This window comes from Nesoenas mayeri, assembly GCF_963082525.1.
Source record: "Nesoenas mayeri genome assembly, chromosome: 1".
NCBI lineage: Eukaryota > Metazoa > Chordata > Aves > Columbiformes > Columbidae > Nesoenas > Nesoenas mayeri.
The window spans coordinates 101,483,529-101,500,246 of NC_137541.1; the positions used below are offsets into that span (position 1 = coordinate 101,483,529).

Here is a 16,718-nt window from a genome sequence, read left to right on the forward strand (position 1 = left end):
GACCAATATCTAATTGCAATTAACTAGTTATGACACTGTGGGTTCTTAAAAATAGATTTGCTGAATTTAGTTACAAAGCAAGCATAATTTGAATAGACTTGACCCTAAATTCCTCAACTAAGGAATCTTGCATCAGCTTATCTATTCTGCTAGGACTGATTAAAAGAAAAGATTTCAGTTGTTTCAGTCTTCTGTGGTAACCATGAAATACTGTAAGATCAAATAATGTGCCAATCCATATCATTAAAATTATTTTAATTTATGAACATGCCTCGGGCCTGTTACTTTCATTATTAATTTTGTTGGCAACGCTTCTGTTAAACTCAATGGCACGCAGGAGGTGTATCTGTAACTCCTGAATTATAGATTTTAAACTACTTTGGCACCTCTAAGCAACCTTTACATAGATATAATAGATTTTGAGAAAGAGCTAAAGACTATTGAGATATTTTATACTACCTTAATGGTAAACTGAATTTTTTGTTTAATTGCTTCAGTTAGTTCTCATTTCTTTAGTATCTTTGGAGCTGAGATCATAATATTCATAATATATTTTTTAAGAATCATAAATAAAAGACAAAAGATTGGCCCTCAAATCATTATGGGATCATCATTGCTATTTATTTTGGCTACGCATTACCTATTTACTGCGTCAAAGCCAACTTTCAATCCTAATAGGCATTTCATTTGGAATAAAATAACAAATGGGTCTCCAGACAAAAATCACTGGTCAACATGTCCACCTTCAGCATCATCCAAAGCTCAATGAAGACACAGGAAAGTTCCCATTTACTACATTAGGATACAGCTTTATGTAAGAGCAGCACACAATCGCAACAATATGATCTAGAGAACACAGAGAATAGCTTGACACTCCTCAAGAGTGCATTTCAGGTCAGAAGGACAACAGGTCACTTTCAGTTGCCAGAAAGAAGAAAATGGTTAGGCTTTCAGGTGAAAATTTGTCTGAGATTTGCCCAAAGCTGCCCCATTTAGCAAGCACTAACAGTTCTATTCCTCTCCTAGCAGCCCTTCACTGTTTAAACCCTAAGCCCTCTCCTGAAACTGTTTCCTTCATTCCCTTTCAAAGGGGAATTATCTGCTATACTCTTCAAAATTCCTACAGAAATCTCCTCCTGCTGCTCATACAACTGACTAACGATTAAGCAACCTACCCAGAGTACTTTAATCCCACTCTTTGCCTGAAAGGCTGGGAGAAAATATAGCCTAGCATCTTGAACGTTGCGTGCTATTTTGAATTAGGACATGTTCTACATTCACGGACAAAACTGTTCCTCAGAGAACGGAAGACTGAAAGCTGAACCTTCTTGTAAGGGGAAGGTGGGATTAGTTAGGATGGGGAGGAAAAAGCAAGAACTTATGATCCAGCAGCATAGCAGTTAGGCCATTCAGACAGGATTCTTGTGTTACTACTCCAAGGAGTTTGGCGCCTTCTCCTCCCCTTATGAGGAAGCTGTAGACCGCGATGAGTTGTCCACAGAGTTTTGGCAATTCCAAGGTAAAGCACTAAGGTCTGTCACAATCAAGCTAGTAGTAAATACTGCTCCTTATTTGTTTTAATAAAGGAATAAACTAGTAAGTAATCTTCATAACTGTCTGCCCATATGTATATGTACATATAAATTGGGGTGTGTGTGTATATATGTGCACATGCTCACATATTTGACATCCATTCACACATAACAGATGTGTTCTGTCTGAAAATAACTGACCTGGCACATTTGAATTAATTTCATTAATTAGCTTCATACGATTAAATATCTACGTTTCCAATGTAAATAGTAATACTATTATTTTTAGAAAGCATATAGCAACAAACAGAATTATAAATTTGTTCACAAGATACACAGTATTCTCATTGGATGGTGCAGCAGGTCCTGCTCTGCTAGTTAAACCTTAAAAAAACAGTAGTATAAGAAACTTGGCATAATCACTTAGGACACTGTACATCATAGCTAACTAGGCTAACTAGTAGCTTAGTTCCTATAGTTTTTATATTAACCAATAAAAATTAGTCAAATGGTTACTTAAGTTTTCCCAAAAACATGTAGTAGAAAACTAAAGTTAACAAAATTCCTTCTTCCTGAAGTGAAAAATAACTAAAATATTTTACAAGATGTTTGCTTTCTTTATATACTTGGAGATTTAAATAAATAATGTATTAACAGAGTGAGCCTTCCTTAAAAAGAAAACATCAAGAAAGACTGAAAAAACAATAGAATACAAAGGAAAAATATGTTTTCAAAATATTTTTTTCAATACCAAGTAAAAATTTATCTGAGACATGAAAAATTACTTGCAAATTGACTCATGTAAAGGCAATAGAAAACAGCAAGTTTTATTGAAAATAAACACTTTAAAATAAAGTTATTGAAAATTATAACCCAATTTCTTCTTGGACAGATAATAAAAACAGAATTTCAGATGAGGACCTCTGATAAAACATAAAATTTCTTATAAGAAGATGCAAACAAAAACTTTGCATAATTGCATTACATATAGGCATAGGTGTAGAGAAATTCAGATCCTCACCCACAGCCTTTTTGAACTTCAAGTGCTTTTTATATGCTTTCTAGCTTAAGTTGCAGAGTAATGGAAGAGCCAGCATCATCTCCCCTGGACTGAGATTCCTCAGGAGTTCTCAGCTGAACGGCTGAGTTCTTCACAGTCTTTGCCTGTAATTAAGGTCTATACCACAATGTTTTGGAATTATATGAGAAAAAAATCTCAGATATACGGACAAGAAAAGCCCAGAGGCTGTGTACACAGTCACTTTAATCAATGTGGTTATCCATCCTTGTTGCTGATATTGGAAAATAAGTTCTATTGCATGCAGCCACACTTAACAAATTTGACTGCCTGGTGGGATGTCTGCAACTACAAACACCATGGAGGTAGATTAGTCTGTAGAGACAGAAATTCTGATTACTAGCAACCCTTAAGGAAGCCCAGGCTGTATGCCCCATAAGGTATACACAGTTCACAAAGCCAGTCAGGCATCCTGAAGCTTGTTCTGGACTGACATCCCCAGCGGGCTCTATCATGCAACCACGCACGCATCTTTTATGATACAGAAGGGACAAGGAAATTCTGAGATGTCAGTTGGAGGAGGTTTCTCCTGCCACAGTGATTAATTCAGTCCCTTCTGCCCATGTGTAACAGACCCCCAGGAACGGCAGCTGTCAGGATTCTTAACAGTCTTGCACAGGAACACACTTCTGAAACACTCTCTCCTGTACAGCCACTGGAGGAAGGCAGAAGTTCATATATTCTCCACTACTGCAGAGCATATATAGTGCATGTTTCCAGAAGTGTGTATGAGGTCTGTTTCTGAGATGAGAAAAAGCACAGCACTGTGCGATCTTTGCAGCCTGGATCCACCAGCCAGAAGAGCTGGCCTTCTACGCTCTAGCACATATACGTGGCATGATAACAGTGAGGAGTCATTCATGTCTGGCTCTTTTTAGCTACATGGTACCTTCCTGGTAGCAAAGGCAGAGGTTATTTCCTTAATATAATGCAGATTGAAAACCCGCAACTCAGCCGAGAGACAATAAATAAGTCACTGAAACCTTATCAGGTTTGGAGGTGTGCATATTCCCTCGGGCTTGCACAAACGGGGTTTCATGCCAGACTCTGTTGCAGGTGACTTTTTCTGGTTAAAACTCTAACACAGTGACAGCCTCCTGTAGCACCACACTGAATCTGAGAACTTCACTTATGAGTGTTCAGTTTCACAAGCTCGACATTGTTTTAAGGTAGGTTTTTCCTACACAATCTGAATTGAGAATGAGCACAGATTGTCACAGAATTTGAACTCCTTACTTTATTTTGTAGATGGTTCTATTTATTCTCTCTGTCCATTTTTTCCTAGCTATAATGACATCCTGCAGTTCTTTTCAAAATCAGCTTTTTACTTTTCTTGTCAGTAGAGATGAGGATGAAGCAGTTAAGATAAACGATTGGAACTCTGCCATTCAGGTGGACTGTCAGCATGGTAAAAAACAGATTGATACTGGGAAGGAACTAAGTGAAAATTTATGCTCTGTTGGCTGCTTCTCATTAAGAAATGTTTGCTCATGAATCTTACATTTTCAGTCTGGATTGCACTGAGTGATAAAAGCATGACATCATAGTTTTTTATGAACTGAAGGGTAACCTGAAAAAAACACAACTCTACAAATAATAAAGGTTTTAGCCTTTTTTCACTCTTTGTTTTACTTTTTAAAAAATAAACAGTCTTCTCACCCATTTTATGTCTTACCTTCTTGATAAGACCCAAGCCATGCCTTGGAGACTGCACTGAGTCCCACTGACCTCAAAAGGACTATGTCTCTTATGTGCTTCCTTCAATGGATTTTGGTATCTAATTCTATATTTTTCAAGACATTGTGACTTTTAGAGACTTTGGAATCCCCATCTGAATAGATCATAAGTATGTGCTTACAAGAAAGTGCCACTCACTGGCCCGAAGAAAATCAAGCCTCCAGCTAGTTCTATAGATTTTTATCTATAGAGAGAAAACCCACAAAATAAATTCATTTTGAAAACGGAAACCTCTGAGTAGTTTTTTCTTTTGGGGGAAAGGAAACCATTACTTCCTTCCTTCACACATTTTTTATGGAGTCATTTTTAACACATACCAAAGGCATTTTATGTTGCTATAACTGAAAAGCTGGAAGTGACAATATTGAAGTTCATTTCCCTTGAGTAAATCTAGAAAACAATGCACTGAGCAGTGAAGTGAGCCCTTGGCGATCTGGATTCTGTCTGCAGCTCTGTCATGACCTGGAGAAAGACCCTATGAAGGGCATGAGCCTCCCCACCTGTAAGTGATCTATCTCTTCTTTGATCTGAAGAGGACATTTAGATCATGGTCTGGAAGCTAGGGATCCATGTTGCTTTACAAAGAACTGACCTGTGCCACAGTTTGCCAGTTAGTAGCATCATCCTCACTTGGATGGATTCCTTGATTCCACCTCCTCTGAACAACATAGATCACAGGCTCAATGGAAATATTGAATTTTGAAGACCACTTCACCTCCAGGTCTCCAGACTGAAGTTCCATGAATTTTAATTCTTTCCGGGGTTTCAGTGGAACTCCTGTAACAGGAACATGCAGATGAAAATACGTAAGTAATTTGAAAGATGCAATTAAACCATATGTAGATGAATCTGTATAAAAATGTAACTTTAAAAAAGGAGATTGCTGATCAGACAGAAGGAGTAAAGGGGGAAATGGACAGGCTGATGAGTATGGGAGCTTCAGAAGCGCACATAAATGAGCTTTCTCTGCTAACAGTAAAAGTTGTTTTTAAAAAATTTTCAAAATTATTTCTTTATATAATTTAAAAACTAAGGGATCTGAAAGTTGTAAGCTAAAACTGATCTCACAAAAAACACGTTCCAAATATGTTTTGATAATCTGGAGAAAAATTTCTTTGATCCCAAGAAGTATCAACTATACCTGTTGTGCAGTTTTTACCTAATTTGTGCTTAAACACATCTAATGACAGAATTTCCACAGCATCACATAGTAATCTGCTCCACTACTTCTCTATGCCTATGATTAGGAAGCTTTTTCACTAATTTGTTTAGTCTCCTCCACTGCATCTTAAACTCCATACTTGTCCATGATGTTCATGGATTGTGGAGCACAGATTCCTGCTTTCATCTACAGACAAGCCTTTTATGTACCGCAAGACTGTTCCCATGCCTCTTAATGTTTTCTTCTTCAGTCTAATAATCACAGTGCACTGCATTTTCCTTTTAAATCAGTGTTTCTAGACCTCTGATCATTTTCACAGTTGTCTCTGGAAACTCTCCCATTGGCCCACTGCCCTTCTCCAGAATCAAGCCTAAACCTGGACTCAGACCATGTCTAAGGTCTTACTAGTGCGGACTAGAGAAGCAGGATTATTTCAAACAACTTATAGTAGTCTGATATATTTAAGGAAACTGTTTCCCTTCTCCATGGCAGCATGATCTTATTGACTCACATGTAACTGTATGGTATGATGCGTCACTCCCGACTCTTCCCTAAAGATCTAAGAAAGGTAACTCCAAGGCATCTTGGAATACATATATCTCACGTATACTGTCCAATTGTTACATTTCAGAGACAAAGATGTCTTTCTAAAATTTTACAGTAATTTCTCATTAGACAGTGAAACTGAAGGACAGTTATTTCTGTTGTTTCTACTGATGGTAACAACACTTTTTTGAAAATATCTGCAGTAGCTTGAAGGAAAAAACAACTCTTCAAATTTGGCAACTTTTGATTAAATCAACTAACCAAGTGTTAGATACTTTTCTCTAGACAGACCTTAGGAACTCACATATTTGAGTGTGTAGCATTTTGTCACTTCAGGATATGTCACAAATAAGATTTCTATGCTGACATATAACCTTCTTAGTAAGTTATCACATGCACTTTAGTTATTTTGTCATTTCAGTGGGTGTCCACATAAGTCCAGCTGTATGTGTTGGTTTGATAAATTGTTTCCTACTCAGTCTGCCACAGATTACTGAGTAATAAAATTTCCTTAGGTGAACAAACAGCTTTCATATTTTAAGAGGTCTTCTCCTAAACCTGAATATACAATTAGCTGTAAGTAAATAAAAACTGATATTGTAGCCCTTGACAAAATCTAAAATTAGCCTGAGGAAAATCAAGTATGTAAATCTGGTTATCGCAGCAGTTTAAAAATGGATAACCTTCAGGAGCCAGCAGTCTTAGTCTAATATAACGAGTATCACAAAACATGTCAGTTCAAATTTCCACATTTAAAAATCCTTCTTTAATTATGATGTACAATAATCCTAGAATTTGCATGTTAAGAAAACTTCCATCTGCTTTGCATTAGGGGCAGTTGGATTCACTTGATTGCGAGTATCTCTGCCTCTCCGCTGGTAGGGAATTGCGTGCAGATGGAGCACAGCAGCACATACACGGAGAGCACAGCACAAGCGCATTTCAAAATACTTTTGTAGAACAAGCAACATCAATTTAATATCCAGATGTGTAGAGCCAATTACTCTTCAATGTGCTTTTTATTATGTAAATGGTCAGCCCTTTCATCTTGCTGGAACAAATTAGCCCTCTGAAGCCTGCAGTGCTTAACTGAAGAATTCAAATCACTGATTGCTGTATGAGTGCAATACCAGCGTCCAGGAAAAATGTTTCTAAAGGTGTCTTTCAAACAGCACATGCATCTCTGTGCCACAAAAAATAAATGCATGCTGGGCCATCACAAGAATCTGTATCTTAAATATTAGTTCCCCAGGAATTAAAAAAGTTTCCATGGAAAGGTTTCGGACAGCAAAGGGTACGTTCATGGCATTAGTACAATTGTAAACACAGTTGTTCAAAGACTCAGAAATGTGTACTTTTAAAACCGTACACTGTTTTTTAAATACAAATCTGTTTTTCTGAAAGCATGAAAGGAGCATTTAAACTGTGGGTCACCATCTGGCTCCAGCTATCCTGTTATGATATTGTCATACCAACATACCCTTTAAATGTCATAATCTACTTTTCACAATTTATCTTGCCTAGATCTGCAGTTTGGTCTGCTGTATGGATTGCTCCCTTACATATTTCAGTCAAAGTTAGTTAGGCTGGTTTAGAAAGCATGAAACCAAAATCTTTATTAAAAAGAGGTCCTGGAAAGTTCACACAAGTAGGTGTATCATCACATCTGAGAGACCACTAGCTTTTGAACAGGAAAAGGGTGATGGATAATTTTTTCAGCTGTCACTAGTTGCGTGTAGAAAAAGATACATGTCCTTGTCCTTATTTGGAGATGTATATGCATATTTAGACAAAGTGAACCTGATCACACATTTTCCATCCCTTTCTATTCACCCCTTTTTCTTCTGCATTTTTAAACTATTTTATTTCTAAGCAGAAATATTGCTTCCATTTCTATTTCTAAAGTACCAAATCTACTTTAGGCACTTGCTGTTATTTATAACGTCACGATGTTCACATCATAGAAAAAAAAAATTAGGCCATGGAGAAGGGAAACATTCTGAAATCCTGACTAGTCGAGATGACCTAAAAGACATGAATAAGGCAGATGACAGAAGAGTAGTAGAGATGATTCAATACCTCCAGTAAAGGAAGAATGTGAAGACTATGTAACTGAATAGTAATACTCCCAACAGAGATGAAAAAATACAATGATAATAGTGTGAAGATTACAGTGAATGCAAGCCAATAAACAATCAGGATAACAAGTCACTGGACTTCTTAAGTTAACCCAAGAACACTTGCAATATATGACTCTGGTGGCAGGGTACTGCCATTAATATTATTCTAGGACTGGGCTTCAGCATTCAATACTAGAGGGCAAATCCAGTTTGTACATCCAGCAAATCAGATGGGTATTTTATGTCAGTTGTTGTAACTAATCTCCAGAGCCTGATCAACAGTAAAACTACAGGAATTTCTGTAGACTCTTAGATTCAATCTGAGTTTATTTTCCAGCTGTGAGTGCTGTGAAAATGATAAGAATACGTACTAAACTTATTCAATAGATCTTAGCCATGCTTGCAGAGTTTACTCTTCCTTAGTGACAGGAAGGTCATTTACCCCTGGAGGAAAGGAATAGCAAGCCTGCTCCGATTCTATTTGTCCTTTGTTGCAGAAAGACAGGTTGAACAGGCTAATTAGCTGAATTCATCAGCTGAGAAGGCAGTACGATATTGGGCTTGCCCTTCCTCTGCAAGACATATATGCACTTACAAGCAAGCACCTCCTGCAGATAGGTGATAAGATGTTAGAGAAGGTTAGTTCTGCTCCTATATAATTAGGTGAACAGTATTAGACTTGCCAATGCAGTTATACATCATATCATACCACATCATATCCTGTGTCCTCTACAAAAGTATGTCATCTTGTTTCCACGTCTTTGTTTGCTTGTTTGTTTTGTTTTTAATTTTTCCAGTTACTACATTTACTGGAATGCTTTGTAGTTGTGGTATTGAGCCTGACGATGTAAATTGTTACACATGCAATATGAATGGCAGGTTACCAATATGGCCATTTTTCTCAAGAAGACAAAAGAAATAACTAAGTGATCCATTTTAATTATTTTAATTTTAAAAAGTGCTGTGTATAAGAGTGTATTAATTGCTTATAGTTTTAAAGGGGCTGATCTGAAGTCTATTGGAAGAGAATTTCCCTTCTGCACTGAAAATCTGGATCACAGAACTACCTGGTCTTCAAAATACTTTGACAAATATCTTCATCAGTTTTATGCTTACTCAACCTCTGTGACTTCTAGATCAGATGTTCTTCATTTATGTAAGAAAATAAGACAGTGCTTCCTGATGGCCCATCCTGTACACTCAAAGACAGGATTCTAAAGTCAAAGCACATTATTTTTGACATACATTCTCATCACTAGGGACATTCAAAAAGATGCATCAACATTACAGTTAAAGCAATGAACTTAAAAGTAAAATTACCATCTCCTTCACATATTTCTCCATTTTTCCATCCACAGATGGAAAACAGTCTGGATTTGGACCTAGGCCTGAATTTTAGTTCAGAGTTCTGCTGATTAGGCTCTCCACAGAGAGCTCATGCTATCAGAAGCATAACCGATTAGGATTTATTTTTTTTCACTGAAATAAGGAGAATGGATTTCTAACAAAACACTTCTACTCTGTGGAACAAGAAAATGCCTTTCATAAAGGCTCACTGCTCTGCATTAGGAGCATAGTTTCAGGGTATTTCCATGTATAAAGCTTTTGAATTCCAACAAATTAATATCTAGAGTTTGTCTACGCAAATAATTTCTTAGTCTGTATGTTCTTGCCAATGGATGTCAAGGAGAACCTTTTTTATAGAATTTCAGGACTCAATTAAAGCTTTTGAATAAGACTGCCTTAGATTTAAATAATGAATAATATATATGTGGATATTATAACTTTTCACTATTTTGTTCTTAAGTCATTAAGAACGCCAATGCCAAACACACTGCACTGGTTTGTTCTTTTACCAGATGATCTCACACTTCGTATTTGGTGGTTCTACCTGTTTGGCTTATAATCATAAATGTTATTTGCAATCAGCAGGACTCGAACTATTTATTGTTAAATATTATCCTGCTGCATTCTCTCTCATCTGCATCAAATTGAGATTTCATCTAAATCGGCAAGTTTGTTCTGCTTAAGATGATTCATAATAGCCACATGTTTACATTCCACAGATTTCCAGACATGGGCTTCATAAGGGGGAAAAAACAACACAAAACAAAACAGAAACTCAAGCAACATTTTTCTCTGGCGTTCTACCCTTTCAGTGTCCAGTTATACCTTTCATAGGTACCTCTCTTTTTTTTTCCCCCACCCATACAAACTTCTGTGAAAGGAAAGTACTGTTTTTCTAGGAGATGTTACTGTGGCCTGAAGTTATTAGCCCAGTATGAGTACATATTAATAATGTCTACCTTTGTACAGATTTTTTGGAATCTGGCACGTATGACCGCATCCATTGGAACAGCATTTCTTCACTCCGGAACATTCACTATCAGCTTCACAGCTTTCAACACAGGCAGCTGCAAAACCACTGGCCTTCTCAGGTGCTGGGCAGTCCCCTTGCTTCACAGACAGGATGTACTTAAGGAATTCACAGCTAGTTAGGCATTCATAATTCTTCTTGGGAAAAAGAGGCTAAAGGAAAACCAAAATAATTATATAAGGTTTTCAACAGGAACAGAACTAAAAAAAAATATTGAAAAAAAAAAAGCTGTACATTTTCCAAGACCTCCTGAAGGAAAATACAGATTTTTGGGTTTTGCAAGACTATCCCTGAAGGTTTACATATTCAAGCCACTTCTAAAAAAACATTCCAAGTACAGAATGATGAATTCCCTCAAGCAAGAGCACCATCTTTAATGGAATATAGTTGTTTATATCTGCCAGCTTTCCCTTGTTTTCTTCACATTGGCTGGCTACAAAGTTGCTCAATGACAGATTAAACACATTCCAAAAACAAAGGGGAAGCAATGGTCAGACAGTCTATTTTTTGGACTACCCCACATTCCTCCCTTTGTACCTCATAATACTTTACCCACAATATCTGATGTAATGCCACTCTAGATAAATAAGTGAAATCTTATTTCAGTATACTTTTTGAAGTGAGTGGGATAAGAGAAGATTTTGCAGTATCTTTATGTTCTTGCCAGCATATTAGTAATTGTATAACTCTTCATGGAACTGGAAGTAATTTCTGATAAAAAGATCAGCAGAAAATACAGATTAAAGTAAGCCTTAAACATATTGATTAAAGATCAAAGTAAATGCTACTTCTCTGAGAATTCAAGTCCTAGATATGTGAGAGGTTGCTTCAAGGCGTAGACATATTATAGCATGTGTACCCCTCAGAGGTTTGAAAGGTTCACCTAAAACTGTATTAAAAATAGCATCTAGGACCCTGGGCAGAACACTGTGTGTGATGTGGGGATTTCACCTCCTTTTTTATCTGGTGCTTTATTTAGTTTGGTGCAAATATGGCTAAAGTCATTCCCTAAAAGTGACTGGTAGGTCTGTAGATGGACAACCCATGTAACTGGGGTTATCTATGGCCTCTCTTTCTATCTCAGAGCAACCAAAAGCTTTACACTCTGACAGATCTGATTTACAGATTCCAAAGCCTACACAGGAATTATAACTCACTCTCCATCCAACTATTCATTTAACTTCTGCAGCTTCCTTCCGTATTTTAATGTTTTATTTTCTCATTTTTACTCTTCTCATATTTCTGGTGAAATGAGAAAGACTCTTCACTGTTAAGGAGGCCCAAGTGTTTTGCAGACTATATATCAGTTTATTCTCAAAAGTCACATTTACCATCTTGTCCTACAGAACAATCTAGACTTTTTGAGTTAGGCTTTTAAGGACGCATGTGGGTGTTATGGCTTAAACAGCCTAAAGGCTGCCAAATTGAGCAGTCCTCATTTCTCGTCTCCATCCCAGTGATCCTTGAATATGCATTCCTGCTGTTACCCCACACTGGAAGGCACCTGATCCCATGGTTAGCCAGTTAAGAAGCTAAACCAGCAGGAAACTTAACTTTTAAGAAAAAAAAAAGAGTCAAATAATGTTTTTCCTTTTCTTCTTCACACATAAGGTTCCTTTAACATCAGCACACTTACTCAGTAGATAAGAAGTAACATATCAAGCAGGGACCTTGAGTAACACAAAGCGAAATTGTTGTTTCCAGATTTTTTACAAAATACAAAAAGATTGAAAACAATCTCAAAGGAAAACAGCCTCATTTAATTCAATCAAACAATGGCTACAGAGCATTCAGGAGCCTGAGAGAAAGTGGTCCCGTGCTTTTGTGTGTGTGTGAAGCTAATTTCAAATCCTAAAACATCACAAATTTGCAGCTACTTAATTAAAAACTTTATAGCTCCCTGAGGCATAATACGTCCTCAAGGCTTCTCCTCCTCACCCTATTTCACAGCTCATTTTTCAGTTAGCTGCTAAATGTGTTGCTCTTCATTATAGGCCTTTGAAGTTCTAAATTTAGCTTCAACCACAAAACACTAATCAAAGAGGGATGCTCACTGTTTTTAACTACAATAGAACAGTGTTCTACAAATGTTTTCCTTTTAAACCAATTTTATACGTATTTTCACCCATATCTGGAAACACACAGCCTGAGTGAGAAGTGATATACGAGAATGGCATAAATTAGATCCACTAAAACTGCATTATTACACTACCCTAGAGTTTTCTATATGAGGAAGCAGCAATGAATCTGGGTTAAAGAACTCTTTCAAGGACTGGTTTTCATGAGAAATTTTTACTTTGTCTTCTAATGTAACTACATAAATCAGTAATCCCGTAATCCCTATTTACACATATTTGGATCTAAATTTTTTTTAGTTGACATTACAGCTTTTCCTAATCATCTTCATGGTGCTCAAAATCATTTAAACATAAGACATGCTCTTGTACCAGAAAAAGAGTGCCCATAGTGAGTTAAATCAGTATATCAGTGAGATCGATGTATCAATTAAGGTCACTTCTATTTTTTTATAAACATCCACATCATAAACATCCAGATTCATAGACATAAATGATGTTGTATTTTTATATTTATTTAGTTATAATAAAGCAACTTTCTATTGAGATGATACTTCCATCTCGTATTGAAATAACTAAGAACAGTAACAACTGACTTCTACAGACTCAGTAGAGCCATGTTCTAAATCCAATAAAACTATCTCCTTTTTTGTGCTAGTTTACCTGATCTAGGTTTGCTTATTCACAAGGTTATTCTGAAACATGATTCAGAAACCGTTCTCCAAAGACTTGTTCTTAAATAATTATGTATTTTCATAGTAGTCTTCTGAACTACGAGTCCACAATCCAGTTACTTCTGAAGACATATTCTTTTAAAAATCAGATTGACCTTCACATACAGAAAAGCCATCTTTTCTGGCTACCTTGCACAAGGATTTTTACACAATGACATTTTGTCTTTTAAACAAAGGTACTCTTTCTTACACATGGCTGGAAAAGACAGAGGGGTATGTGGTAGAAACAGCAACTTACAGGAGGGATTTAATAGCACCTTCTAAGAGAAGTTATGTAAGTGTGGCTGTATAAAGTCTTAAAATTTCAAGTTGAGATAAATCATTTGGTCATAAAAAAAATTAATTTTCTCTTAAAGTCAGACTTAATATGGCTAAATTGTTATACATGTATCCATTCAAATGAAGGCAAATGCTGTAAAAATCCCATGTTTGTTAGCTGTCTGCCTGAAGCTAATATTTAAAGGAAAGAGACAGCTAGAACAAAGTGATAAAGAGTGCCCTTGGGCTGACATACCTCACAGAAGCTTTGGCAATGATTTTTCTTCAGGTCCCAGGACTCTTTGCAGGGCTCCAGGCACTAGGAATAATCAGGAGGCAGAGAAGTGTCAGGAAGAGAAAGAAAGAAAAAACCACAAATGACCCCATTTCTTCTCCAGTTATTTGTTTGGTCCATAGGAAGTTAATAACAGGCTTTAAAAATCCACTTCTCCTGAGGATAAGATTGTGTCACTGAGTCATGGTGTAAGAGCAAGGTCACGCCAAGGCATGGTTAGATTACAAGAAATATCTTCAGTATTTCTTACAGTACAAGGCAATTGCCTCACTTCTTTATTTGCCATCCTATTTTCCACCTTATTGAATCTAGGTCATAATGCCATTTAACACTGTGTCACTGGATCACAGAGACAATGCCAAAAGCACTACTCTAAACTAAAGAAAGTTAAATCTTCTCCTCGCTGACCAGCCTAAAGATCAGATGGGCACATTGCCTTCCCAAGCAAGAAACTATCTCATAAAACTATGGAGTAAACTCAGAAGAGGTTCAATCACTATTCCTGTATAAATAGACAATGTTCACTGGTCTGTTAGCAAAACCACTTTATTTCAAGTACCATATTATCATTTCTTCACCTTCAACCCCTACTGCAATGGTTATTCGGAGAGTTGAGATTCAAACTGCAAACTAGAGTCAAGCTTCAGAGCACAGCATAAAGAAAAAACACACCATTAAGAGCATTTACTGCAGCTGAAACACAAATTTAGACTCACATCCAGAAACCTTTTCCTTTGCTAGATACACAAACTTGGAAAATACTAGCTTTGTTGGGAGTTACTAATAACTAATACTTCTGGTAACAGTGGAAAGATAATTATTGCACGCGAAAGAAAGGTCTTTGACACACTGTTCAGTATTTATATCATTTGTTTCTCTTATACATAGTAATAGATTGGATATACTTTCCAAAAACAAGCATGAATACATATAGGTGCTATCTCAGTTGTCTACCTATATCATTAATGTACTAAAAAAATTAGCATTTTAAAAGTTGGGCATTTTTTTTAACTAACAACAAAGCCTGAAAAATATAATAAAATCATTAGCCACAGAGGTTACATATTTCAGTACCAAAAATATCACTCAAATATTATCGCTGTTTATATTTTGGTATTTTAGACTCAATTTCTAGCTCTTCAAAATTCACAGTCTGCTGTATACAGAGTAATTAGAACAACATATTATAAAATGTCACTGAAGTCAGTAAGTTTAATTAATTTCAGAGTGTTGTTCCTCCACTGGTACAATTCCTCCACTGTCATGCCAATTTTAGAACTCTCCTAACTGCCTGATGGACGTAGCCCCAAATTACAGAGGCATAAAAGGTGTAGAAATAAAATGGGCAACATTTTGACCACAGTGAGGCTTTGTCAGTGGTCCCCAAGGCTGTCAGGATTTCCATATCCTTGTCTTATCCAAATTCTTGCTCCACTGCTGCACAGCCACTCAGACCGTATCTAAACCAGCATAACCACAATATTGAGATGACAGCTAGGACCAGGTTCAGGTTGACTGTGTTGCTGGACAACCATCCTTGCAGGCTCTAGAACTAAACAGATGGCACTCCTGGAAGGAAATACCAAGATGTTGTATGCTTAAGAGAGTTTGTTCAAGGCATTTGTACCAGGATGTCTTTATCTGCAATGTCAGTAGGCTCCAGCACTTGATGCCTTGTCCGTCTCTGCCTTAATAATCACTCAGCGCAGCCCAGGCTACTTTCAGCTCAGGCTCAGCATCTCCTGCCACCAGGGCAGGCAGAAGCGATGGGCAACTCAGCCTAGACACTTCAAAGAGAAGACGAACAAAACGAACCAGGGCTGAGCAGTACCTGGCAATCCCATTGCTCTCAGAATACTCCAAGGAAAACAGATGCTGTAGCAAGCTGTAAGGCCTCTATCATAAGCTTTATAGGTTCTGATTAGAGTACACACTCTTGCCTATATATAAACAAAAAAGTCTTCCTACTCCTGCTGTATGAGGAGTCCTCAAAGCATTGGACTTAGCCTAGTGCCATGGCCTACTGCAGAAGACGATTGCTTATCTTCAGTGGAGCTGTACCGTTCTGTAGGTTGGAGAAAAACTGCTGGCAGACAGAAATTTTGCTAATAACTTTGCACTAGAAGAGTTTGGACCTGTCCTTCTAAACAGATAGTTATTAAACTTGTAGTAACAAAGATGAGAGCACCTCACAAACACTAAGGTTTGTGCCTTTTTCCTCTTAGCTACTCTGTTATGAGGTTCCCCTAAAGTGGGAAGCTGGAAAAGCTGGAAGCTTGGACCTGGGTCTAACCTTTGAGTCCTTGGCTTAAATTATACATCAGATGAGATCTTCAGATCCCTCCCACTCTCTGGTGAGCTTTATCCTCTGAATGGCAATAATCTCAGGTACAGAGATACCGGTTTTCCCCATGAAGTCTCTCCTGACGGTTTTTATGTGCAAAGAAATGTGTTCCAGATCTGATGTGTTATATACACACTAGCTCTGAAGAAGGGCTACTGTGTACATAAAATTGTCTTTTTCCAGCCATCTCAGCTTTCCAATAAACCCTCTGTCCTTATAAACTTTAGTCAGCTTAGTTCTGTTAAGCTTTCTCGCCCATTTACATGTGTCACTCTGAGCTGCATCTTTTATCTGCAAAAGGTTGTGGGTTTTTTCTCGTCTTTGACATACTTTGGATGTGCATCAAGATGAGTCCACTGAAGAACATACATTTTGCAGTGTTGTGCACAGCTCTGTAGCACGTCATTTCTCCCTCCACTATGGATCTCCGCCATTTTTAGTCCACTTAGCCAAGGCAAGC

General features: G+C 37.2%; 1 protein-coding gene across 1 annotated transcript in view; it reads right to left on the reverse strand.

The window, feature by feature from the left end:
* Positions 1 to 16,718, reverse strand: part of ANOS1 (anosmin 1) — a gene marked incomplete at both ends in the record, with an annotated part of 134,887 nt that overhangs the window by 45,611 nt on the left and 72,558 nt on the right. The window contains 3 exons of the mRNA XM_080363923.1: positions 4,940 to 5,124; positions 10,482 to 10,704; positions 13,876 to 13,938. Coding sequence (XP_080220049.1) covers positions 4,940 to 5,124; positions 10,482 to 10,704; positions 13,876 to 13,938 — 471 coding nt within the window. The remainder of the gene's footprint in view (positions 1 to 4,939; positions 5,125 to 10,481; positions 10,705 to 13,875; positions 13,939 to 16,718) is intronic.